Genomic DNA, 26,411 nt, shown 5'->3' with positions numbered 1-26,411 from the left:
TTACGCTCTGCCATTTTGTAGCACACGCAACTCTTCACGGAAAGCCTTTGTCCTAATGTAATTATTGTGCATCGTATCCCGCTGTTTCCATACATTGTCGTCTCTGTGCCCGCTGTATTATTCGTTCATTGCTCTGAAGAAGTCCTACCGTTCTGGTGGGCGAAACGTCAGCAAAAGTACAAGTTCTTGAAACAACAACTAGTATTTTGTTTAGAATTACACCAGTTGAACGAAATAATTTATTAAACAATTTTACTGTTAGTGCAAAATGAGGGGGTGAAGTTCAAGACAAAATCTTGGGGAAGTGGTCGTAAAAGAAGAAAGTGTTTCAACTTCTTGGAAATGAATGGACACAAAATGAACAACATGCTTGTTATCATTTGTTTTTGTGGTTTATTGTTAAAAACACAATTGCACTGTAGTATAGGCTACGATATACAAAAACATAAATAGGCATTTGGCAGTAGTAAAAACGCAAACCTTACTAAACACACGACATAAAAATAAACTCAGCACATACAATTCGGGCCTTTAAGTAATTTTAACACCTCGTGGCTCCGGAATAAGAAATACTTCATACTGTTTCTATAGTTTAATTCCGCGCGCACTTCCATTTACACTTGTATTTGAGACCTCCAGTGGCCGAATAGAGGCATTCGCATTCTACGCAATCCCGTTTAATCATAGTGGGGACCGTCACACTCCACTTGTCACCACGCGCGTACAGGTCACGCCCGAATGAGCACATTCCCACGCTACTGTCGTCCTGCATACGCGGGTCACGTGACCTGGTGCTGAAACCGGTTGTTTCTTCTGCAACAACAAACTCTTGTTACATCACAATTCAAAAATAGGTTAAAAAAAGTAAAGTAACACTGTGACGTAATAAAGCTCGTATGTCGTCATAAGGACATTCGATGACCTATTTATGTCCCATTTGAGATGTCTTCTTAGGCTTGTAATTACTACTCGCACGTTTTAAGTCCATACGAAATCTATGCTGTGCATCAATATGTTGCTCACAGTGCTCTCAGGAAGCTTGTGCATGATGATGAAAATAAAAACACATGAAAATCTTTGCTGCGCACAAACTGGTGCACATCTAATGTTGTTTACAATGGTCCTCAGTTCACTCAGGGAGCTTGTGTGTATGCACAGAACGTGAAAATCTATGCTATGTATAAACTGGTGTGTGACCACAGCGTGCACGTCATATGATGCTTGCAGTGGTCTTCAGTGTACTTGCGTGTATGCCCAGCATGTTATAATGGTAGTTTGCATTTGCCATTTAGTTTCAATTCAAACTATTCAACGCGTTTTACCTGGGCACGTTTTGCAACACTGGTTCCGACTTTCCCGCCTCGGGTTTTTGCACGTGACAGGTGGACACGTGACCTTGCCGCACGTTATTTCTCCGCTCATCCGACATGTGCAGTTGAGGCAAGCCACGAGGCCGAACATGGGGAAGTATGGCGTCCAAGATGAACCGTAGCTGTGCATTTTACCGTCGTTTTCATCATAACAACCTAAAAATACCGACAAGGTTGAAATTAGAGATCGAACCGGATCTAAAGCGAATCCGTGAACCGGTCTACACATCTAGCTTTATTGAAACCGGAACCGAATACCCGATAAACATAAACTGCATTTCCCACAAAACCAACGAACAGAAATTACAAAAAAAACTAACAAAATCCAAAACGCAGGTTATTACCACATTTTAAAAATAAAATAAAAATATGATATCCGTTTAAAAGTTACTTTTTGTTGCATAGAAACTACTTTCGTTAAACCCTCTCGTTTGCAACGAGTAAAATTTTTCATAAAACGCACGGATTTACTTTTTAGTTCCAAAATTCTCAAATTAAACAACAAAATTTACAGTTGAACAGGAAGGTACAAAATATCACTCAATTGACCAGTTTAGTGGCATGTACCTTCAGTAACTTCTTTCACTTGTGGAAGTCCTCCAATATTTTGTCTGTGTAAGTCCAGAGTGCTTTGAAATAAAGATCCTGCAAGAAATAAATTATTTGTAAATATTTCTAAACTTATACTGCTTGCTAAAAATCTATGATCCTTTCTGCAAAGATATCAGAACTATTATTCACTAAAAATAAAAAATTTGGCCCCTTTTATATTTTCCTTTGTGTGGCCTACAATTATAACAATAACAATTTTGTCTATGACGTCACTCCGCCTCTGTTACGTCATACAGATGGCAGGTAACTTACCAATGGGCAATCCTTCTTCTTTGGCGGGAATGCTTCCAAAGCCATCATTACACACAGGGCAGCATTCGTTTTCGAGAGCAACCGGTCTACTGCAGGTTAAGCGCGGACAATAAATTGGATCGCACACCACACTGCCTCCCTGTGGAGAAATCAGTTAAGGTAAATTAAGTTTGTAAAACAAAATTGTGTTGTTTCTAGATACTATGTTGCGATATACAACGTTTAACACGATCTTTAGTCTGCTTTCAATTTGCGCAGCTCCGTTACAAACTGTTTGTATACTGTTTCTATAACGACTGGTGCAAGCGAACCACTAATTAAACAGTAATCAATTGGTTTTATCAACTGATATAGTAAGACTCAAACGTTAAATTTCTACATTAAAACAATTTCTTGATATGTTGTGTTTTCGTCCAATTCTTACCTCACAGACGCATTTCGTGCAGCGTTGGTCGTAACTAGGCGACCACTGGCTCCCGTCTGCCCTCCAGCGGCTTTCTGAGTAACATGACATCGGATCCATTTCAAGTCGCCGCTGGGTGAGCTCGGGAGCAGCTCCGTCATGCACCACTGCGTGCAAGTCACCGAAGCGTGTCGTGATCTCGGTAGGCGGCGCAATGGAGGCAACTTTCAGGTTGTTTTCGGGCAAAATTGCGTCTGTAAAGTTTTGTGTTTAGTTTCGTATTTTTTTGTGATTTATTTTTCTGTATTCTTACCTTGGGAATTCACCTTGGTGTTTCCCCCGACCTGAGAGCACTGATTAGGAATATGAATTCGACCTCGGATTTCTCCTTGAGGATTTCGTTTCGTGGCAATCTGAATGAAATAATCGATGTTTTGAAAACACGTGGTTTACGGGGAAAGCAATAGATGCACTTTTTACTTTTACCTAAAAATTTCAATTGCACAATTATGTTGAAAACATTTTTTCGTTTATCTTTTCGTAGAAATTTTGCCTATTTACGTAGTGATCACAGTTCTTTAAATTTTAGGACATAAGTATATTATCAGTGTGGTAGTATGTAATTAAAAACAAATAGAGCAGTTTTTGAGCGAACAACCATATTTTTGGGTCCCAGTCATATGAATACGGAAAATAAGTCATAAAATGAAAAAAACATATATTTCATGCAAACGTTTCTCAACTTTTCCGTTATCTTAGGGCACAGCTGGCCACCTTACAGAGCGAACTGTTAAACAACCACTGAAGTACAGCAAAAATACGCTACCGACCTGGATAAATGCGGTTCCACGATCGAGTTGTTCGTAAAGAGCCGAATTCATAACTTGCAAAACTCCTCTGGCCTGCAAAAAAATATACAGAAGTTTTACAACCAATCAGATGACACCATTTCATCACATGACCACCGTCACCAACCTCGCTTCCATAAAATCCTTTCAGCAGCTGCTTGTGGTTAATCTCGCTTCCAGAAATCTCGGCCAGGCCGTGGAGATGAGCAGCAACGCTTGAATCGGTGTGAGTGCTCAAACCGTCGACAACTACATGACACAATGAAGCAACCAGTGTAAACACAATCATGCCACATGCGAATGTATGGGAAACCAGCTGATTCGGCATAACGCCATTAATAGGCTTGGCGTACTGTGATGAATTTTGATAAAGTTTACATATATTTTAGTAAACTTGGCTACTTAGCAAAAAATCAAATGCAATGTTCTTCCCAACCTGCGCATTTGCACGTAAAATTAATTCTCACACAGCAATAACCGTAAAATAATTATATTAATTCCATTTCTCAAACCAAGACATTTATAAATCAAAGCAAACTGGTCACTAGTTTCAATGTTACGGATGACTTCTTCCCCGCTTAAAACAAGCCTGGAAAACTTTTTTCCACTCACCAATTTCGTAATACAGATGACACTGATCGTTCAGCTCCAGCCAAGCGTGACCGGCCGATCCTGTGAACACTGGAGGGCGAACGAGAGCACCGGCTAGTGGAGTTGGTAAACCTGGAAGTACGATTTCTATGTTATTGGCAAGTACGCGTAAGCGTTTAAATCAGGTTAAAAAACATTGCGTGAACCAAAATTGAAAAAGCAAAAATAAATACCATTAAAAAATTCTTTATTTTCCAAAACAACATTTTAAAAGCGTTTCAGTTAGGTTGAAAACGCATTTGCGTTAAGAATGCTTTGAACTGCAAGCACATAACGTCATCTTTTTTATTTTTATGCCTTTGTGCTTCATATTGTTTGTTTTTCACACGAACCTCTGTAACGGGCGAGATGCCCCCCGAACAAGAATGACGTCACTTTCCCGCCCAATTCTCCACTGTTGCTTTGTTCGGTTTCAATTCTCACTCGAACAAATTCGCTCAACAGCAAGTGAAGCTGAAATAGAAAAAAATCGAATATCAACGGTGGTTGTGACATCATCAAAGCTTCGCTTGTGACGTCATTACAACATCGGCTGTAACGTCATCACAACAACGATTGTGACGTACCTCTTTACCGTTCAGTGTTTCTAATCTTCCTTCGGCCTTTCCGTTCTCGTATTGTGACGTCACATCGGCGATAACGCGCGTTCGCTTTTTGCGGTAATCCCCCAAAAATGATACTGACGTCACAGCGCTGGACAAACCCACCAGCGACATCTAACGGATAAAACGGGTTTAGTGAGGTGGAAAAACGTAAATGGTTAAAAGGGCATTAAAATTTTTTCTTGTGTGTTTTTATGTGAAAATTACGAATAGTGTTTTTATCCAACATCGAACTTCGTTATTCTAACTTTTTAGATGGTTTTAGATATTCTACATTTTTTCACTTGGTTTTTGTTCATACCTTATAAGAAACGGTGTTATCAGGGTTGACGACAACAATTGCTGATCCCGCCGCTCCCGTGCTAGCCTTCTGCGCACATCCGTTGCCAGACAACACAACTTGAAGCACTGTGACATCACAAACAGTTAATCGCGCTGCGTAAAGAAACTACGTCACCGATAGAAGCACAACTTACGGTCACATGTCACTCTGGCGGTGACGTTTCCGGTGAAGGAATCGCTTCCGTCGCTTCCATCGGCGCCGACAGTGAGTTCCAAGTGAAGTGTCCCTTCTCCTAACCTTCGGAGAATTTCGGAATTGGTCGGCCAAACATCCCCGAACTCGTTTTCCTGTTGAAGTAAACAGTTACTAGTTGTTGTTTTTTAAGATCAGTTTTTGTATTAAAGCTTTGAGATAAATACTGAACACTTCTATTTGTCGACGAAAATTTGTAGTCCAATTATTTTGTGATTACAATGTTTTCGACTAGAAACGAACGACGTTAAATAGAAGATCTTTTTCAAATGAAACATTAGCCATAACTTTCATAAAAGAAGTTTAAGTCTAAAAACTGACAAAAACTTACATCCATGGACAAAGTTTTCTCTGTCTTTCGCAACACAATTCCATTTTCGTTGAGCAGCTTCAGTGCAACCTTGTTCTCATTGGATAGACTCGAGTTTTTCCTGAAAAAACAAATGCCAACAATTTTTACATTTTGCCCCACGCGAGATTCGAACCCTCAGCCTCTCGTTTTACCTGAAAACTACAGCGAAATGAAGTCGAGTGAATCTTTGTCTTCCCAACGTCATCATCACAAGGGCACCTCTGCTGCCATCTAGCGGATTCGAGTTCGTGGAAAGAAGGGAACTAAAAGTTTCTGAAAATCAAAATTAAATGAACCTAAAGGAGGGGTATAACCACTAATCACAAAGGATCCTACGTCATAAAGTTACGTTTGTTACGTCATAACGATCACGTCACAGTGAAACGCTTATTTAGGTGGAACGTTTTTTAACTCACCTTTGCTCAGTGCTCTGTGTTTTATGATACGCCCTGTGCTGGTTGCATTCTCTGCAGAATCACTACCGGGCGTGTCAAAAGTTACTTTTAACTGCAAAGCGCGTCGATCCAATGAGTGCAAGACGTTTTTCGGGAGATTTCGCCAAACCTGGAAAAGCAGAAATAAATACGATTAAAAAAGTTGGATTTCTAAAACAACAGCATTTGAAAACTTTAACGCACCCCACACACGATCGACTGTTGCGGTTTAGGTGATTCCCCGCTCACGTGATCGTACAAAATCGTGTCGTCATGGTTAAGTAACTCCACCGTGCTTGGTCGCTCGGAGCTGGAAACAGATAAGTTTTTTATAATAAGCAGGTCAGCAACAAAAAGAATGTAACGAAGCTCGCATCCTTACAATGGATGATGGAGAGTGAAATGCAAATTTCCTCTGTGAAGCGTAAAAGTTGCTCTCATCAACGCACCACCAGAGGCGCTGGTAAGCAAGGACACGAAATCTGGTAAAGCAAGAAATAAAAAATCGTCATTAACAATATATCATTATTATTATCAGGAGCAAAAGCAAAATTAAACTGCAAATTATTGCAAGTGCAACAAAAAAAGATGATTTTTTGCAAGATAATGTGTAAAATGAAATGCAAATCTTTAATTTATGTTCTCACGTTTAGTTTTCGAATCTCCGCTTGATTTCGAATCCTCGTCGTTAATCGCTTTGTCGCCTAAAATCGAGACAACGCGAGCAGAAAGATCTCCTTCTACCGCTTTGGATGAAATGCTTCTCTCGATCTCTTTATCTACATCTAATTATGAAAAGAAAATAAGCTTAGATACAAGTTTTTTAAATATTTTTTTAAATTCCAATGAGTATCAAGCAAAACTGCATTAAAGTTAAAATTATAGCAACATTACGCCAAATAACTTTCTTATTGCTCAGCAACCCAAGTTGAAAACAGACATAAAAATAATTTTTACATATTTATTTTCCACTGACCGTCAGGACAAACTTTGCAACATTCTCCTCTTGGGACTTTTGCGTTTTTACACGTCACTGGTTCGCAATCCTTTCTGACGTCATGACACATCACCTTTGACCTTCCCACTTGAAACGGTGACGCCATGGGTTCTTCTACCTGTTACGTTAATTTGTTTCAGTAAAAGTTTAATTATAAAAAACTTAATGTTACAAATTTTAAGTACACTCACACAAAAAATAGGGTTTCCAGGTTTTTTTTAAGATCAGTTGCACTAAGTTGATTTATGAATTCGTTTTCAGCATATGAAACCAGCACAGAACAAAAACAATGCAGTTTTATAGCATAGAAAGAATAGGGTTTCCAACCTCTTTGCGGTCAGTTGCACAAAGTTGATTGATTTATAAATTCGTTTTCAGCAAGAAAATCCATATAAGATGGATAAGACTTAAAATAGCCTCTACGTTTATTATGTGTTAAATTTCGATTTTAAACCAGTTTGTAAAAGTTTCATTTGTTTTAACCTAAAACAAACTGTCAGTAGACGAAACATAGAAATCTATTCTATATTCTATAGCACTCCACACAAACTTAATCACGTTTATGTTGCACATATGGAATGGATTTTACCTTGACACAGTGACACGTGACGCAGAACATGATCCCAAATGTGTTACCGAGGTTTGGATGCCAGGATGAACCAATCGCATGGTACTTCAATCCGAAAGTGCAACCTGTAAGCAGTTAAGAAATGTTGTGAACTGATGGTTGAAACCAGAATTTAGCTCCTAAAACGGCTAAAATAAAGTCCAAATTTGGCCCCAATGTTTGATTTAGCTAGGAGAAGTTACGACAGAAGTGATGTCGAGTGTAAAATCTCTTCTAAGGTTCCAATTTTTTCTCACCTCTGACCCCTGATCTGATTGGTCCGCCTCGGCCCATTTCAGGACGTAATGGGAAAAAGCACTCGACTTGACCAATCAGAAAATAACACGTCATCAGTGACAGCTTTGTAACGACGTTCATTGTGACGATCAGAGATTCCACAGTTTGAAATCGAATCTCGGATCTAATGAAACTGAAAAGACAGAACAAATTTATTCTTCGATCCAGCGAAATAGTTTGTGCTGTTTTGGTCAAAACTATTTAAAAAGCATTTCAAAAAAATTTAGTTTAGTGCCATAAGTATGCGCATAAAACATTTTTTTTAATGTAAAGAAGAAAAAAACAACTTAACGTAATCTGTTTTTCACTGCAATTTATATTCTTATTTAGTGCTAAGGAAATAAAACACTTACCTTTAAAACGTGGCCAACAAAAATCACTCACTCACTGTCTATAATCTTGTTTTTACTTCAACTGAAATACAGCGAAGCAAATTTGCAGATGTCACTAAGTTGAAACTTGAATTGCTTTACGCAGCTTATCGGCCGCTATTTATATTCCCATGGTGCGTTTTTCTTCTACTTTTCCATTGTGACGTCACAGTCTGGCGCTCGCTGCAGGTGAGGGGGAGGCCCGCTGTGTGTGGCGGGCTGGGGAGGGAAGCAAATACGGTACAGGTGCGATTGACAAGATGGAAGACAGATCAACTACTTACTATTTACACTTTGTTTGTTTCCTCAAATTCCTGGTGCTAAAAACTGCACCGTGTTATATTTTCTACTTTCTATTAGGCTAAATATACTTCCTGCTGTATACAACTTAAGTATGTTGAATGGGTAAGTTAATTTATGCATAAAAAGCTATTTTTGAGAACTACAATAAAATGCTTGTCAGCTTTCTAGCCGTTTTAAGGAAAAGCAAGTATCGAAAAATCATTATCTTCAATCTATTATAGCTTCTGCAAGTAAAAAAGGCAAATTGAATGCTTAGATTTTTATGGCAATTTTAAACCATTCGACTTTAAACTAAAAAAACGTAACTTAACAACCAGTCTGAAATTGGCTAATTTGTAAATATTCAACCAAACTTTTTGTGCAATAACGACAGCGAAATGACAAATTAACTCAACAATTCGCATTAATAAATTCGCACATTGAAATAAGGTGCCACTTCCCGAAAGGTGTAAACCACTTTACTAACTGTGCAAGTTCACTGAGGATGGGTTGTTCCGGTTTAAGGTGCAAACTCTGCAAAGTGGTAACTGGATTAGAGTTTGAGGTTCGACACTGGGATGATAAACTGTTCGGCCACACAAACAGTTTTGTTACGACCCACTCAACAGACATGTTGTTTAAATATTTAAAGGGACGTATATATATGATGTTTTACTAAGTTACATAAACGTTTGAAGCTATGTCCTTTTTTGTAAACTTTGCGAAAAACAAGTGACAAAAAGTAACATATAATAAGATGTGACGTGTAAAATTTATTACCTTCGATATCAAGCAGAATTTGAGTCGTAAATTATTTGTGTTTAAACTCGCGAACCTGCACAAAAGTTTGGGGCAGAAGGATTAAAACTAAAGTTGTACGGTTTGGTTTGCCAGGACAAAATACTTTCACATGCCTTAAAAAGTGGTCAAACATTTAACATTAGTTTGTTTGCAATAGCAGCGGGTTTAGTTTTAAACAAATATTTAAAATGTAACAGTGATGTCACGCTGTGCCAGTGACGCAATAAGTGCCAACCACGTCATCCAGCTGTGACGTAAACACAACAGGTTTTTGAGCAAATATACTTTCAGTGACAAACTTGAAACGATAAAAAGTGAAAATAAAAGACGTTTAGTTTGGAACAATGGAAAAACGACGTTTTAGTGTATAATTACCAAATATAATATTATTTAGTTTTGACATTATTTGTTTAAAATGGCCCAACTTGACTAAAGCCGTGGCTTTTTACAGTTAAAAAAACTTTTTAGAATTTTACTGATCTCCAATTTAAGTATTCAACAAAATTAGAGCGAAAAATACGATTTGGCGATGGATAGGTTTACGTCGAAATTAGTTGATTGCTGTGAAATGAGATCAACATAAATTTCTTATCAGTGCACAGATAAGCGTGTAATGGTGAACAATAAAGTCTCGTGTCTGATTGAATAATTAGTGCACGGGCCAGCGTTGCGTTTGGGGACCGAGTTGTACTAATTGGTCGTGTCTGTAATGTCTGTACACTGCTCAATGAAACTCTAATAAAGCGTGGAGATATTTGGAATAGACCACTTGTGTTTACAAATTAAAGTAATCGTTACAAGTTGTGACTACTTCGTCGAATTACTCAGTTTGTTTAATGTCTGCTAACTCGAAAATTTGCTTAAATGTTCGTTGAAATAACTGCACAGAGAAATTATTAGAAGGCACTGTTTCATTCGTCGAACAAAAGTCGTTAAAAATATAAAAAATATATTTTGAAATAGTATCAACATTTTGACGTTCTATTTTTTTCATCATGGCCAAGTTCTTATTATAAATTCCACTGTAGCATATCCGTGCTTATGCGTTTTCCAAATAAATAAATGCAAACTTTTTAGTGTTTTTCGTTAATCAGAGAAACTAATGTGGAAAACGCCAAAATATTTTCTTTAATTTATCAAATTATCGTTACCGGTAACAGATGACTGCAGAAAAATATCACTTGATTGTTAATTTTTTTCCCATAATGTGGAAGTTTGTCGCTGAAAAAACATGCAGCACTTTCGGCATTAATATTCTGCTAGCTGCGCAAATTAGAAGCGCTTCAATGAGATTCGAATTGGGTTTGCAAAATGGCTGTGCGCTGTCAACCGAAACTCGACCAAATATGTCCGCTGCAAATGCTTTTTACACTTACATGTTTTGACCTATTTACGAAATATTTTGTCCCCCTGTACTTTCCACTTTTACGCAACGATAAAAAGTTTCAGTCGAACGAACTTTTTATTGCGATGCAGCGGTATGATGACGTCACAAAGCACTTAGTGTTCGGTAACAATTGTGTATAAGTTTGTGGGGGGAGGTAAAAATATGCGATCGAAGAAAAGTTCTTTTGTATCAATTGAAATCATATTAATGTCGGTCAGTGACGTCATAAACCTTCGACAGCTGAAGCGGGTTTGAATAACGAGCATTGTGCAGTCAACCGTGGATGGATTTTATGAAAATAAGATTTATCTTTAGGGACCAAGTTCAACTTTTAGGCATAAAAACCTTACGTTATTTTGTCGCAAAACTACTAAAAATATTGTAAATGTAAAGCAGGGTAAATTATATGATGTCTATGGTGTAACAAACCCGAAGTTTCAACATAAATTGAGGTCTACAATATTCCACATGCCAGTATGTAATCGCAGTTAACTTATTATTCTGGCAGTTTTTAAGTACTCGTTTGAAATTAGTCGTCATTATCTATGATGTCACACAAACACTTATGACGTCATAAAGTACGCATGATTGCACTCGCGACGGGAACTACTGGAATTAACACTATGCAAAAAAACAAACAATACAATGCCATGGCAACATACCTATGTTGCGATGGCAACATACCTATGACGTAATAATGACCAGTGACGTAAGTGTCCATTCTAACGTATATGACGTCACAGTCGAAAAGTTAAATTTTGATGCTAGAATTTCAAAAACCGGCAGGCCTTTTTCGCAAATGCCGTCATAACTCGGTGACGCAATGCGTGACGTCAGACTGGGGAGGGAGGACCGCTACCTGGTGGGCGACGTGATGATAGAAGACTTCGCCACGTTCGAAATCTCGCAATCTTGGTGGTTTAAGGACTGGACTTTGTGTTGAACTCAATTGTTCGTCTGAAACAGAAACATGTTGAGTGTTGTGGTGTGCGTTGGGGGGGGTTGAGGGCATGGGCGAACAAACAGTGCACGGTTCCATGCAGTGGTCACACAAATTTAGAAGATCGCGCGCGGTTACGGTTTATGAAATGCGCTTAATCGTGGCCGTTTTCTTATGAAATCTTTTTTCTAAATTTGGCACCTAAAATCTGATCTAAATAAGCACATATCTGAAAGCTAAAAAAGTCACACTTTTGTTCGGTATTCGGAATCAGTGTGCTAAAAACTGTGAGAAAAGTTGAGAGCGTATGGTTAACCATTTTTCCCGAACCAGGTAAAAAACACGGGAAATATATTTACAGGTTTTCCCAGCAACTATAGAAGGCTTCGTTGCACGGATGTACATTTTGTAACAAAAAAACACGTATTATAATTTAGGCAACTAATCGATTGTTACGTCATATAAGTGTGACGACATAATAGTTCGAGCGTACTTGACCGAGCTTTGAGTATTTATGAGTGCTCAACCAAATCCACTTCATCCTTTATAGCCGAGTACCGCTTTAATACATAGGGGGCGTTTAAACTTGTGCAAGATATTTAACAAAGAAATCCCTGAGCCATTTTTTGCTATTTTACTATTTTTAACGTCAGTTAACTTTCATGTCGTCGGGCGAAAAAAGTCAAACAGTTCAAAGTAAAGTAAGTTAGGTTATATGAAAGAAGAAATTGTTTGTTACGAAGATTGTATATTTCCACGTGTATATGATTTATCATAGAAGTCATAATAAACCACTGACGCCATTATCCACAGATATCATACGCGCTTACCGAATTCGCTGGAGCGACGTTTCATGAAGCGGTGAAGCAAAACGTAGGGCATGTGCAGTGAACCGGAAACCAAGGGCATGACCTCGACGGTTGCCGTAGCAACGTGCGTGGCGTCGTGGGTGCTTTCCCTGATCCGAGAAGCAGGCATACTGAGGATTCCGCTGCTTTTGCCGAAAACCGCCCAGCGCCCTCGAGTGTCCATCACTAAACAAATGTGAAGTTTAAATTACATTTGTTTCAGCGCCCAAGTATAATAATAAGACAGATGGCACACAGGTATTTTAGTTTGTATTTTAAAGTTGTATTTGAGGTTATTTTTATTTTCTCGTATTACAAAAAACAGACTGGCCAAAATTTATTACAAAAACGTGACGTTTTGCAAACTTTTTGTCGAAAACCATTTCGTGAAATTTGTTTTTTAAGTAAGTAAAAAGTTTGCCTACGTGACTACTTGCACCAACATACAAAAGCTTGAACAACCCTTAGTAAGTTTACACTTATTAAAGCTCCCAAAGTTATTTAAACCAGTCTTTAAGTATTGTTTATATGATTTCTATGTCGTACTCAGCCAATTTCCAAACCGAAATTAAATCCAGTTATTTATCAATACTCGTAATTGAAACTTAAAGCTGGAATCACCCAGTCCGTTGCTTGGTGGATGAAGACTAATGAGCCTTATAGCAATCGATGTAAGTTCAGAAAAAAACACTTAGTCGTTCATCCTTTAGTTTTAAAGATACATGTACAGCACAGCATCGTCAGTGCAGCTATTTATCAGAAACAAATATTTCAAACATTTCCAACATTATCAATCCCCTCCCACCTTGAAACATGAGAAGCTGCTGACCGTTACTGGTCGTCTCGTGGTCCGGATCATCACGCAACCGAGTGACGTCGACGCGCAATGACGTCATCACGCCGTTACGTAGCTCCTCGTCGTCATCAACGGAACATGCGATTGTGTAGATCGGCTGCAAAAAAGGATCAGCGCAAGGTTGGTTATCCGGAAAGTGGATGCGCGCAGCGTAAATCGTACTCACACGAAGGTTGTCCACTTCGAACTGGTACGTCACAGTGGAAGTGACGTCATCACTGATGTCGTCACACCGCGAAACGAGGTCGGCGTGGAATTGAGCTGAGGTGTTGAGAGAGTTGAACGGGGAAGAAGAAACTTTCCATGCAAACGTGGATGAGCCGAGCGCACGGAGAGGCTGAAACCAGATGATTGTTGTTAGTTTGACATATTTACATCCGGGTTACTAACATTTTTTTAGGGCCCGTGCAACACGTTAAGGTGTTTTAATGTAGACACACTTGCAAGTCCGATTAAATGAGGCAATATGGGTGCATTTATCAGGTAAAGATTTAATCTGACGGACGGACATTAACAGTTACATAGAAATTTAAAACAAGACAGAATGCATTGTACCGAATATATTTCAGTTTGCAATTTCTTTTTTTGTTAATTCTATTGCATTTTTTATGAGATGTTTAATCCGACACAAGTTAACCCACCCTGGATGGCAAGATATTAAAAACCTAAACAGATTTGTGATGTCAGAAAAAACTCTAATGTTGGCACAAAATAACGTGTTTGTAACTTTATATGGAACGTATCTTATTAGCAATTTTTTGATTTGATGGAATTAGGTCGTTGCCAACAATCTACAACCAAACATCAAAATTCTCACTCGAAACTTTTTCCCGTTGAGTGACGTTATATCTTTGATGTTACTCAAACTTAGTTTTGGCTCGGATAACGTCAGAGCTGATGACGTCACGTTTTCAACGACAACCGTTAGGATTCTCGTCACTACGTCAGTTCCGGCGAATGACCACGAATGCGTGAACTCCACCGGTCGCTTGCACGTGATCTGTGACGTCACAGTGCTGGCGTCGCCCCACGGCGTTGTTATGGTAACCTGCAAATCAAATCAAAACGTAAAATTGTGAAAATTGAGATTGAAGAAAAAATTAAAAACGTACATCGTAGGTGATTTGACTGGAAGAGTTGCTTGTTGCTGACGTCACAGGTGGGATTGTGAGGCCGACGTCAGACTTGGAGGGCGTGTGACGTGGCAAGGTCGATGAATGCTGAAATAAAAACGTTTCAAGGTCAAATTACACCGAAGCAACTCACATTCACAACCTCCCCACCTTTCTTATCAAAACCGGTTTGCAATCTTCATCATCAGAGCTTGATGACGTCATTTCGCTATATGAAGTCATCGACACGGTTTCGGTGATTTTGGAAGGGGAGGGCGCAACCGGTTGAGTGACGTCATTATCATCCAAGGTGACCTCGATCAAATCGCCGTTGATGCGTAACGACGGCGTAATTATGACGTCAGGGTCGTTGGGGGGAACTGTCGGCCAATCATCGAAGCGGGGTTTCGCGGGTTTCGGGGATTTTGCGCGGGAAAACTTGTTCTTAAAGTTGTTGCGACTTTTCTTAATGGAATCTTTTAAATCCGAAAGTCGACTTTGTTTCACATCAAGTGTTGGTTCACTAGTCGTGATCGCTACGTCACCGCCGTTTGTTACGTCACTACCGTTTGCTACGTCACTATGGACGACAATACTGTCCGTGACATCACCATCGGATGGAGGGGAAGGGTTAGGGGGCGATTCAACAATGGGTTTGTGTCTGGGGGCAGATTTGGGGGAGCGAGAGAATGTTGCAGGGGGTGCACTGTGAGTTCGGCGGTGCCTTTTGCGAACGTCTGTGAAAAATAAAAACATTTTTTACTGTTACTTGATGAACAACAACATATTTATTTACTTAAAGATCCATTAAAAAAACTTTTTTGGTAATTTTAAACAATTTGAAAAGTCACAAGTAAATGTCAAAATCAGTGTTTATTTATACGTTATGGGTAACAGCAAGTATGCAAATTCAATAACATGACAAATAATTCATTGTTTACCCATTGTTGTAAAAAAAGTTACCTAGTTTTTGCACATATGGTGTTGTGAGACACAAGCATGCGATTTTGAGTAAAACTGTGGCATGAAGCGAAGTTGATGGAAGATTTATGCTTGTCTCATCACTTGATGTCACCAGAGAGGGCTTCTCAATCTCACTAACATCCTCTGCAAACATAGAAATTAAATATGACGCAATGTTACAAAAATGATTGTACTTACCATCAGGTGTCGCTACAGAGCATTTAGTCACACATAATAGTCGAACACTAGGTGGTGTTTTAAATGAGAGAGTCGAGTTACTCTCTTGGTCCGGATTAACATAATCTCCTTTGTTGACTGCAATGTTTATGTGCTGAACAATTCCGCTAATTAAACTGAAAAAAAATTTAGACGTATGTAATTATCGAAACCATACAACGCCCACAGTAAAAGTGTTTGAAGCAATTTGAGTGTTTGAATTTGGTAAACATCTGTTGTAATTTACATATGTAGATAAAAATCAAATTTATTTAAAATATCCATATGTATGTTTTGTGTTTTCAAAAAAAAAAAAACATTTGTAAATACAAACTACCTAAAATCTTAATTTTTACTTTATTTTTGATTCTATTTGAATAAGATATTTAAAACATTGTTTAAGTAAAATATTTAAATCTTAAAAATCTGAGCTTAAATGACTTCATTTCTTAATTCTTACAGAATTTAATATTGATTAATGAACAGCTTAAAATCTTTTAGATAACATCAATAAATTCAGATACAACTTACTCTTCGTTGTGGTCCATAAAAACTTTGGGTTGCAAATATGAGACTTGGTATGAAACGAGGGGATAAATTCGAGGCAACACAAAACTTGTTTTATGCAACGACATTCGAAGTTGTTGTAAAGTGAAATATCCCTCCAAATCCGTCTGGTTAAATAAGAAAAATGTTATGAGAACACCAGTCTGTACATGTATTTTGGATCATGATGGTTAAAACAAGGAGTCTATAGAGCTTTTTTGAAAGACCACAACTTTTAGAGGCTAAAAGAGACCCCTAACACAAAAAAATATTTGGTTGATGGCATTAATTTTATAATTTTGTCAAATTTTATTTTATAATTTGGAAGGCGTTTAGTAAAGAGTGTACAGCCCCCAGACGTACACATTTTTTCACCACATAACACATTTAGAAAACAGTCATTTTTAGTCTTCGATATCAATTGAACCACGTCCCAGAGTTAGAACGACAAACCATATTAGGATGTGTTCGGAACATTTTGTAAAAAGCCGTTATTGTCATTACCAACACAAATGTTTGGTTAAATATATCCACAAACCTGTCAAGATTAACACAAGTAACAAAATTTATGACCACGCCAAAACGTAAAAATGCGACCCCCTTTTCTAAATCCCTGACAATAAGCAACATTTCTATCACATTTACTCCAACACGCTTTACTGATCATTTTACCTTGGCGTTCAACTTCACTCTGTTCATTCCAGGATTAAGTGTAACCTGGCGCGTTGTTAGGCAACACTCGTACGTTTCCATGGTTACGGACATAGTCGATCGATGCTTGTCGACCTGTGATTGGCTGCTGTCCTGACGACGCAAAAGGTCGTTGGCATGACGACAAGTGATTCCCGCCCATGCAAGAGCGCCATCCTGCAGAAAACAGAAACTTGGTAAAAAAAACTTTTTTCGGAATAACAACCCTCTGACAGAATACATTAAAAGCGACATGCAATCTTACAATGTAACATGGAACCTTATTTTAACAAAGCAACAGTGGTTTACATTATTTTCAATATACTTGACTATATTATGTAAACGTTTTATGTAGTTCAACATTAAATTTGTTAGTAAACGATTTATTATTTCAAGCAGATTACAGTAAAAAGCGTGGGTCTAGCAAACAACTGCATTTGAGCAAAATAAAAAAAACAAAAACACTTTGTAGTGCACAAGTTACAAAGGAAACAAATTAAACAAAAAGAGTATTGTGGGTGAAAACAGTGAACATTTTTACAAAACAATCTCAGGCATTAAAACATGAACAATGACTTTTTTTTAAGTCAATAAAACACTACTGTTTAACACTATTACAACTAAACACTTAAAGACTGGAACATGATGAGACAATAAATAAGAACCTGTAGATCTCTCTGTGCATGAAGAGATATCGAAGCTGGAAACTTGCTCGGTTTTGAATGTTGGAAGTGAATCAAATCTATCCGCCCTTCATCGTTAATTTCTGCTGGCTGATTCGACATGAACTCTCTACTGCTGGTAGTGGACGCATATCGTTTATGTCGTCGAAATGGTTGAAGGGAATCTGAAAATTTGTAAAAAACCTACTTTATATCTGGTAACGGTTTAATTACAAATCCTGATAAGCTCAGCTCAGCAACAATTCTAACACAAGGATATATAAATTTTCGCTTTTAAATTTTGGCATATTAGGGAAACCCCCAAAGCTTCCAAATTCAAATAATCAAAAAAACTTTCATGAATGGAGTTTTTCCATTCAGCTTAATTACACAACTTGCTTTTGAAAGTAATTGTTAAAGGGATCTTTAAAACATCACTTTTTGTTATTTTAGGCGACTATGATACAATTTTTTTTGCAAATACTCACTATAAGCTGAACTGTTATGTGAAAAGTTTCGGCTTAAAAGTGATTTCACATCTGCTTCATCTTCTGAGGTCTGAAACAAAATAACAAGAAGTTTGCAAACTGCATTTTCTTGCATTTAAAGTAAGAAAAACTACCATTTAAAACTTAAGTGGAAAAACATAACTGATATTACAGTATGCACAAATATTAGCTGTTAACAGTAGGTTCAATTTTTCACAAGCGCAAATAAGAAATATCTTTCTTAACTAATGACAAACTACAGTTTGTGTACAACTGATCAATCAGATATAAGATACAATGTAATGAGAAGCAGAAGCATTAGAAATACGTATACTCTAAAAATAACCTGGACCTGTTTGGACCAACAAGTTGTTAGAATTAACCGATGTTGATTAGTTTTTACCACATTAGAAATTATTTGTATCATTGGGCAAATATCCAGACTAACCGAATCCGGTCTACTGTAAATAACATGTAACTCACCCTTGAAAAGAATGACGACAAGCTTATAACATCAGGTATATTGTGAGGTTCGATGCCGTCATCAGGACCGAGGTGATCCAAACTAATTTGCAGCGACTGAAATGTCATTGGTTTTGGTGCGTTGCTATTTATAGTGACAACAATATGATGGTTTGAGTTTAATCGCAAACTGGTTTCAGCCGGAATAAACTGGATTGATCTGTGGTTTGAAAAAAGTCAATAATGTCAATATTAATAACAAGTACACAGTGCAATAATATGGCAGAGTATTAATGCAGATGAAACAGATACAATTTGAGGATTTAGTCAAAATCTGTTCAGTCTTTAATTTTTAATTTTTCAGTCTACCCTTTTAAATTTTTGTACTTTTGGTGTTTTTGGTTTAAGTTTAAAGTAAGCAACAATGCATATTTTTTGGTGAAACAAACTTATATATACCATACATAAAAGGTGGATGACTTTATCAAAAGTTTAAAGACATATATTATGTGCCTGTTGTTTCTATATGTCATATAACAATTTGCCTCTGATGACATATAACAATATAAAATACTGCACACACAGTTTGTAACCGACAGGGAAAAGTAGAACCCGGCGAAATAAGATTGAAATGTGCTCATACAAACTCACGTGACAGATGCAAGAGGATGAATGTTAAGTGCAAGTGTGTCGTCTCCGAGATCAGTTGAAAGTGATTTAAACTCGTCGCAATAAAATATTCTTTCTTCTTGAGAGATCATCTCGTCGCACATGAGCGAGTAACACAGTCGCAAATACCTGCAATTTAAAAAAAAACATTTTTACTAAAAATGACTAAAACAAGCACAAACCTTCTTAATTATTCTTTTTAACAAATTTAAAAGTTGAACAAAAAAAACAAAACATTTTGCAAGAAAGTTTTCAAGGACAGGTTTGTTTAACTGAACAAAATATGTCTGATAATATTTCACACAAACACAATGATAACTCACTTCCTAATATTGATCATTTTCTTGTAACATCTTGCCAACATTTTATTGGCTTTTGCAAGCAGCAGTGGCCATCCATCTGCTTCGTACATTCTCACTGTGTCTATGAGATAATTCTCTGCCTGCGCTGGTTCACCAAGTTTTCTGTGAATATTTTAAGTTTAGACCAGTAGTGCTCAAACTGTGCGTCGCGACGCCCTTTCAATTTTCCAAGAGCGTCGCAGAATAATTCCGTTTTGTGGACTTTTTGTTGTTGTATCAATAAACACAACTTTAATAGCAAGTTTCCTCATTAACTTTTATTTGCTGGTGCGTCGCAAGATTAGATTACTTTTCCAGAGGCGTCGCCACGTAAAAGTTTGAGAACCACTGGTTTAGACAATTCATTTAAACAGTTGTATGAAAGATCTTTCACAGGCAAATTGAGGACCTCAAAATAGAGGTAATTAAACATTTGGACCTTTTAATTATAGTATTTGTGTCAGTCAAGATGTGTAATAACAGCCTCGACCATGCATTGATTATGCAGCATTATGGCTAACAATTTAATTTTACCTTAAAGCTTTTTTTGTCCACGCACATTGCCTACAATATGTGGAAAAGTTGGATAGAACAAATCTACTTTGAATTTCACTTTAACGTAATGTAGATTTGTTAACATTGTCCCACAGTTTGTTAAGTCTTTTATGCTAACATTGTATTTCGCAGTCTTATTGTCAACCACTTACAAACTACCATAAAGGTTTACAAAAACTTCAAAAACCTGTAGAAAAATAGAGATTTTACTTGGAGAACTTCACTTACAGATAAAACTCAGCCATGTCGTTCCCGATGCATCGAACTGCACGAAAATGACCCATGTGCTTAAATGTTCCCATCGCAAGTTCAGAAAGTTCAAAGTATTGCTTTTGAAAGTTGTTTTTCGATGAAAGTGCTTCTCTCAAAACCTTCATAAAACATATAATAGTTGTTATTAGCTATCCCCCCCAAAAACTGACAACTAGTCTGTGGACTTATAGTCAAACAAAAACGTTTTATTTGCTACAGAAAATAAGTTTTTGATCAACATCTCAGTCAGGCCTGCACAACTCAAAACATTTAAATCATTTGTAATTTGTTTTAAAGTTTTCCACCAATCAACTACTTGTAGCAGCAATGACATAGTATGTACTTGTATGAATGCGTTTTTGGCACAGTAATATTCGCACTGTTTAAAACAATAACTACTACTTGACATTTACAACCACAAAGTTCCATATTGCCTACCAGTGCAGGTGATGTAGCCACATCTCCTCTCTCCTCACCCTCTCCCATCCCAGCGAGCAGATCAACGACAATCTGTAGATGAGCTGAGGTCGTCACTATTCCTGGCATAAGTCCACACAACTCACCGAGGGAATAAAGCTGGGAAAAGAAATAAAAGATATATGTTGCAAGTTTAAATGGATGGAAATTAGATTTGTGTACTATCAGCTTAACTGTATGAAACCTAATAAAGATGATTGTCGTTGACTGGAAACAAATTTATCAATTTTTATGTGTTTTTTTAATTTTTATGGGATAAAATATTGACTGAAGGTTAACTAATTGAGAATGGAAAATATTGTTCAAGTAACAGAGTCAATCAATGAATTTACATAGAATATATGTATATTTCGCCTAACTGGTTTGTCAATGAATGTGTTGTGTTTTGAAGGATCTGATTTTCTTCAGTATAATCACTCTCAATGACTTATAATTAAATGCATTTTGTGACTTGATATGCTACTGGGATCCGAATTGGCCAAGAAGTACCTGAAATGGTTCCTGACTGTAATTAGTTGCAGAAGAAATGTTTATAAGAGGGCACATGGGGGTACACAAATTTGTTGAATTTGCAATCAGTAATAAAACAATATTAACCATCGCAACATGTGAGACAAGAAATTGTAATCATTTTATGTGAGCTCGACTCAAAACAATTTTGGTTTAATATTGGCATTGTAACTAAATCCCCAGATTAAAAGATAAGTACATCACAGAAAACAGATTCGATATGCTACATGTTCATTGCATGAAATATGCCATGTCACAAACTAAAAGAATATTCCATTGAAATAACATCAACATGGAAATAAAATGCCATACATAAAAAACTTACACCAAGACCATATATAAATATATACATATATAAAAAGTTTTAGTTCTGTTAGCATTTAGAATCAATATGTGACCCTCTAACAGGCAACATGCTTATTAATGACCGCTGTTTTGTCAAAATGTAATGCTAAATATGGAAAGAGGTTTCAATGAACAAAATCAGTCGATATAAAACTTCTGAACATATATTTGACCTACAATTGACATCCAGTGGTAGCATATAGCCTTACCTTTAATCTAGCAATGTTCCATAAACTTGCGTTTTCCAGAACAAGTTGTTCGTTGCTCATATCGAAACATGGATTGTCAGTGGCTGTGTTGTCAGTCTCATTTTGAAGTTGCGATTTACGACACAAGGCACCAACTAGTTCGAGGCAACACATAAAAACCCAACAATCAATGGCTCCTGATGGCACAGTTATCTACACATCATGAAAATAGATAAATAAGTATTCAATATTATGTGTTTTTGTATGTTGTCAGCCAGGTGGCCAAAGAGACAAGTTCCGTTTATAAACATAGCATAAAAACATTTATTATCGTTTTCTAACCAAAACAAAAGTTTATTTATTTTATTGTTTTGCTAAATTTAATCACCATTTGTAAAATTTTCGGACCTCTTTACTTTATTTTGTTAAAAAAGTTCTGCAGACCCCCACCGCTCTGCAGTTATCTTAAAGTTTATCACCATACCTTGAGTGATTTGTTATTTTGAGTAAATAATAAAAAACTAAGTATTTTTTACCTCAAGAATTGCAATCTCAGTCGAAAGTGAGTGAAGAAAAATATGCATTCGTTGCGTAATCTCCGTAAGTTTTCCCGTTTCGAACAATAAATGGCACAAACGAGTGAATAAATAGTTGCGAATATCAATGATCGACGCCTGTCCTTCGAGAATGGAACGACGTGCGTCACCGTCTATTCGTTTCCATAACAACATAGAATGCCAGTGCTTGATCGGCTCACTGAAGCGTGACAACCAATGAGCTATATCTGGAGGAATAGAAATAATGCTTTAATGTATGAAAATTTTTATTTAAGGCATTTTGTAATAATACTTAACTGATAATGTTATGTTCAGCAATTCTATGTAGTAACTTAAATATTCAGATTAGACCATTATTTAAACCCTAGTTCAGTGGTTTGCAACGAGGGAGGAATTTCTCCCTAGAGGCGAACTTTAAAACTTTGAGAGGGAGAATTCACTTTAGTTCTTACTTAGGGTTTGTAAATAAACACTTCAGCTGGAAATATGACTTGTAAAGGTAACAAAAGACCCAGTTTTAAATGATCTTGTATGTTTCAGCATTAACTATGAATTGTTAGAGGGTGAATTGTCAAAAAAGCTTGGGAAACACTGCACTACAAATGTACCAAATTGAAAACAGAAAACATTATAATTCAAAGAATATCCCAAACAGTGTCACAGATTTGTGGCATTAACATATGCTTGTGAGGTTATAACAGCTATAGCAAGCCCATGCCAATTCAATACCTAAAAGTTGTGACGCTATGCAAATGAGGACATAAGTGTGATTGATTGTTAACATGACATGTGGTATTTCACACACTGTTTGACTAAAATTTTAGGAACAAGATTAGTTGAAATTGAGCAAATTAATGTTTTTTAATGGACACTTTATATCCTGATTCATTCAAGGTCCAATATTTCAAACTTTTTCTGGCTATTAAGTAATAACAGGGAATTCAGTATTCAATTAAACAGAAATTGTAATCAACCTTTTTGTTTAACCAGGAGTGTGTGTAAAATATTAGCCATTAAAATGTATATATATTTAAGCAATATCTGTATTTTGATTACAATATACCTCCAGCATTTGCATTTAACACATATTGGGTAAACATTGCATCAAGTTCATCATATTGCACCAGCGCTGGAGAAAACATTCCCAACATTTCATACATGAAAGCCAGTTCCTCCTGAAATGCACACAAGGGTAACAAGTTTAAATATTTGCTTTCTGTGCATGCATTCATATCATGACAAAACAGTTGTTTTAGAACAGTGGTTCTCAAACTTATACTGATTGCGTACCACCTGTCGACTTTTTCTATCGCTGTGTACCACCTAAATCTTGTTTACATGGGTAGACCAAGAGTTCTTCTTGACTACACTAGCTTATTTATGAAACCAGCGTGTTAGCGATTCCTAAAAAACATCCTGTCATCGGTTCTGTTAAAAACTTGGCTGGTCACTTCGGTTAGTTGAGCAGCAATTCTTGATGTGACCTGAATTAGGTTTAGAAGAAAGCTATTGGCGTACCACCTGAAACGCCCTGACGTACCATTTGTGGTATGTGTACCACAGTTTGAGAACCACTGTTTTAGAAGGAATTTACCATAATTTTTGTGTGCATACTACTACCTTACCATTGTGTGTGCAAAGTAGTTTTTTAACCAAAATTAACCATTGGAAACAGGTTATAAGTTCTTTTCAGTTTTAGGACAAAAATTCTGTCTAAAGATTTAGCCTTTTTGATGGTATGCAAAAATTACCTGTAAAATAAGATATGAACAAAAATCCCATGATTTCTCGTTGCGACGCTCTCGTTCTGCACGGACACGTTCCTCGTATTTGGAAACAACAACTTCCATACAACGAACAGTTTGGTTAGCAACTTTTAATCCTAATGCTGTCCATGATTCTGTGCTTTTCGTGGTTTCTTTGGTTGGGTCGTGCAATATGTGCAGCCTAATAGATTAAATACAGTTATTAACAAACTTAAATGTGAATGAATCTACCTTAATGAAACTGTTTGTACAATTCTCAATGATGTTTTCATCTTTCTTTCCAAAAAATGCCCCAAAAATACATTTAAATTTCCTTTACAATTTACAATAATAGACCTTGATTAGCATGAGTATATTCTTGCAAATAAAAAGCTATGTTTTGGTCCTGGGAATCATGACATAACACATAAGCAAGATTTTGAAGTAGACATACACCTGTAAAAAACAAACAAGCCTACAAACCTTTCTGGATTTTTTGAACAGAAATCTGATTTGACTTTATCGGGGATTGACATTCTTGGAATTGGAAGTTTAGCTTTGGTCAACCTCGAGAGAATATCTCCTGCAACAACCACAATCATCCACTCGGTGTCCTTGTAATTCTTCAGTGTATTCACCCACGATGAGATTTCTGTGCGAATAGTCGATCGATATTGATCCAAATCCTAAAAAAACACAAAAACTTGTATTTCAGATTTAAGCAAGCATAAATTGGACAGATATTTTAGACATTTTATTACAGAAAAAAAGATTGGTCTCTAAAGTCATGATCAGAATTAGATGATAATACATAGATGCAGCAAGTTTTTCAATTATTCAATACAAAGTCCATGCCTGCACAACCAAATGTTAAAGAGCAGCAAAAACAGGAGCATGTTTAACTATTTTTAAATCACTTGCCTGCATATCTTCATACCAACACTACCTATCACACTTTATTTATTTGCAGACGTTTTGCTCAAGATAAATGCTTCTGGACTATTGTGTTCAAAATAAACGCCCTGTATAAGTTTACACTTCTATATGAAAGTTAGATTACTCAGGCATAGACATTTAAGGGTTGTATCAACTCTGGACTTACAAACTTGTCAAACACTTAGTAAGGGTTTAATACTCACATTGCAGTCAGTCCAGAAGATGTGAAAATATGGTCGAGTTACAAGGTCAGTTCTCTCGAGCAATGCTGTGGCTAGTGGAAGAATTTTAACTTTTAACTGAAACTGGTGACTTGCTCGACCGTATGTCTGCCTCCATTCCACAGTTTGGTTGGATAAAGTGTCGCACAATCGAGTGGACAACGTCAGAAAGAGATTTTCATCACCAGACTCAGAGAATGAATCTAAAATGTTTGTTTTGTGATTAGCATAATACAGTGTTTCTCAATCTTTTCTGGCACCTAAAGCTGGTTGTTAACAAATATTGTGCAATCTGTCATAACACGTTTCTAAAATAAGTGATTTGCTCCACATGTCTTTTTTGGAAAAGCAACTGATTAAAAAATACCAGTGTTTGTTTTGATGTTTACTTCACGGGAAAGTGTTTTACAGCTTTTTTGTAGATTTTGGTTTATGTTAAACCACCTTTTTTGACCCTGTTCACATGTCCAGTGCTTTTAGTAAAATTTTATTTGAGGAAACAGGCATAAGCTGCAAGGTTACAGGATCGGAAAATGTTTCATTTTACTGTTTTAACTCACATGTCAGTGTTGCCTTGTTTTCCATTGAACGCCTCACATAACAACCAGATGAAATCTTACATAAAAACGCATGCTTGGGTATTCTTCAATTAGTTTGTTTCATCTCGGAACAATACGAAAGCTTACAGCGCCAATTTTCAAACTTATTACTGTCAAAGTTTTCTTTCTAAACTACGTAGTTCTGAAGAAAAATGTGCAAGATTTTCGCTGAAAATTAATAAGTAAGATTGTTTTCTCGCAACTAGTGAGTAATTTTAATCTTTGTTTATTGTAAACTAACAGATTTAATTTTCCTTCCCGTCTTTTCAATTTTGGCTTACCATGGTTCCGTTTAAGTACTGGATCTGAATTTTAACTTTAACGTGTCACTCTGGGCAAAATATTTATGTTAATATTTCTATGGACAAAGACAATTTAATTTGTTGGCTAACATTTGCAAAACCTGACAATTATCTCAGTCGTGTTGACTGT

General features: G+C 36.8%; 2 protein-coding genes across 2 annotated transcripts; both read right to left on the bottom strand.

The window, feature by feature from the left end:
• Positions 1-225: 225 nt before the first annotated feature.
• Positions 226-8,434, bottom strand: LOC145233135 (chordin-like). The gene is made up of 23 exons (XM_080097793.1): positions 8,314-8,434; positions 7,921-8,093; positions 7,646-7,749; positions 7,036-7,174; positions 6,707-6,844; positions 6,442-6,541; positions 6,264-6,369; positions 6,042-6,189; positions 5,778-5,898; positions 5,605-5,704; positions 5,215-5,368; positions 5,040-5,146; positions 4,703-4,852; positions 4,469-4,589; positions 4,098-4,208; positions 3,613-3,734; positions 3,468-3,539; positions 2,951-3,050; positions 2,659-2,891; positions 2,235-2,373; positions 1,938-2,015; positions 1,323-1,526; positions 226-813 (listed from the first exon to the last, which is right to left on the bottom strand). Exons 2-23 carry the CDS (start codon positions 8,039-8,041, stop codon positions 593-595), a joined length of 2,889 nt encoding a protein of 962 aa, XP_079953919.1. The 5' UTR covers positions 8,042-8,093; positions 8,314-8,434; the 3' UTR covers positions 226-592.
• Positions 8,435-10,857: 2,423 nt separating this feature from the next.
• LOC145233134 (trafficking protein particle complex subunit 10-like) lies at positions 10,858-26,146 on the bottom strand. Its single transcript, XM_080097792.1, has 25 exons — positions 25,941-26,146; positions 25,363-25,583; positions 24,707-24,909; positions 24,230-24,425; positions 23,542-23,653; positions 22,458-22,705; positions 21,943-22,134; positions 20,840-20,977; positions 20,378-20,520; positions 19,577-19,717; positions 19,236-19,382; positions 18,606-18,804; positions 18,123-18,192; positions 17,638-17,819; positions 16,955-17,149; positions 16,268-16,410; positions 15,719-15,873; positions 15,521-15,664; positions 14,729-15,294; positions 14,558-14,665; positions 14,263-14,493; positions 13,612-13,782; positions 13,395-13,542; positions 12,572-12,775; positions 10,858-11,758 (listed from the first exon to the last, which is right to left on the bottom strand). Exons 1-25 carry the CDS (start codon positions 25,963-25,965, stop codon positions 11,607-11,609), a joined length of 4,434 nt encoding a protein of 1,477 aa, XP_079953918.1. The 5' UTR covers positions 25,966-26,146; the 3' UTR covers positions 10,858-11,606.
• Positions 26,147-26,411: the final 265 nt, after the last annotated feature.

Source organism: Phallusia mammillata, chromosome 6 (assembly GCF_965637545.1).
Source record: "Phallusia mammillata chromosome 6, kaPhaMamm4.hap1.1, whole genome shotgun sequence".
In the NCBI taxonomy this organism is placed as follows: Eukaryota; Metazoa; Chordata; class Ascidiacea; order Phlebobranchia; family Ascidiidae; genus Phallusia; species Phallusia mammillata.
The sequence above is the reverse complement of the archived record's forward strand: the minus strand, read 5'-3'. Positions and strand labels throughout refer to the sequence as shown.

Excerpts from the sequence above, each read along its gene's own strand:
- LOC145233135 (XM_080097793.1), bottom strand. The coding sequence starts at position 8,041 with ATGAACGTCGTTACAAAGCTGTCACTGATGACGTGTTATTTTCTGATT. Across the intron at positions 6,845-7,035 it reads TTGCAAAGTTTGTCCTGACG|ATGTAGATAAAGAGATCGAG; the intron begins GTCAGTGGAAAA and ends TTTCATAATTAG. Across the intron at positions 4,590-4,702 it reads AAACACTGAACGGTAAAGAG|CTTCACTTGCTGTTGAGCGA; the intron begins GTACGTCACAAT and ends TTTCTATTTCAG.
- LOC145233134 (XM_080097792.1), bottom strand. The coding sequence starts at position 25,965 with ATGGAAAACAAGGCAACACTGACAT. Across the intron at positions 24,910-25,362 it reads TCTTCTGGACTGACTGCAAT|GATTTGGATCAATATCGATC; the intron begins GTGAGTATTAAA and ends GTGTTTTTTTAG. Across the intron at positions 19,383-19,576 it reads AAAATGATCAATATTAGGAA|GTATTTGCGACTGTGTTACT; the intron begins GTGAGTTATCAT and ends TTTAAATTGCAG.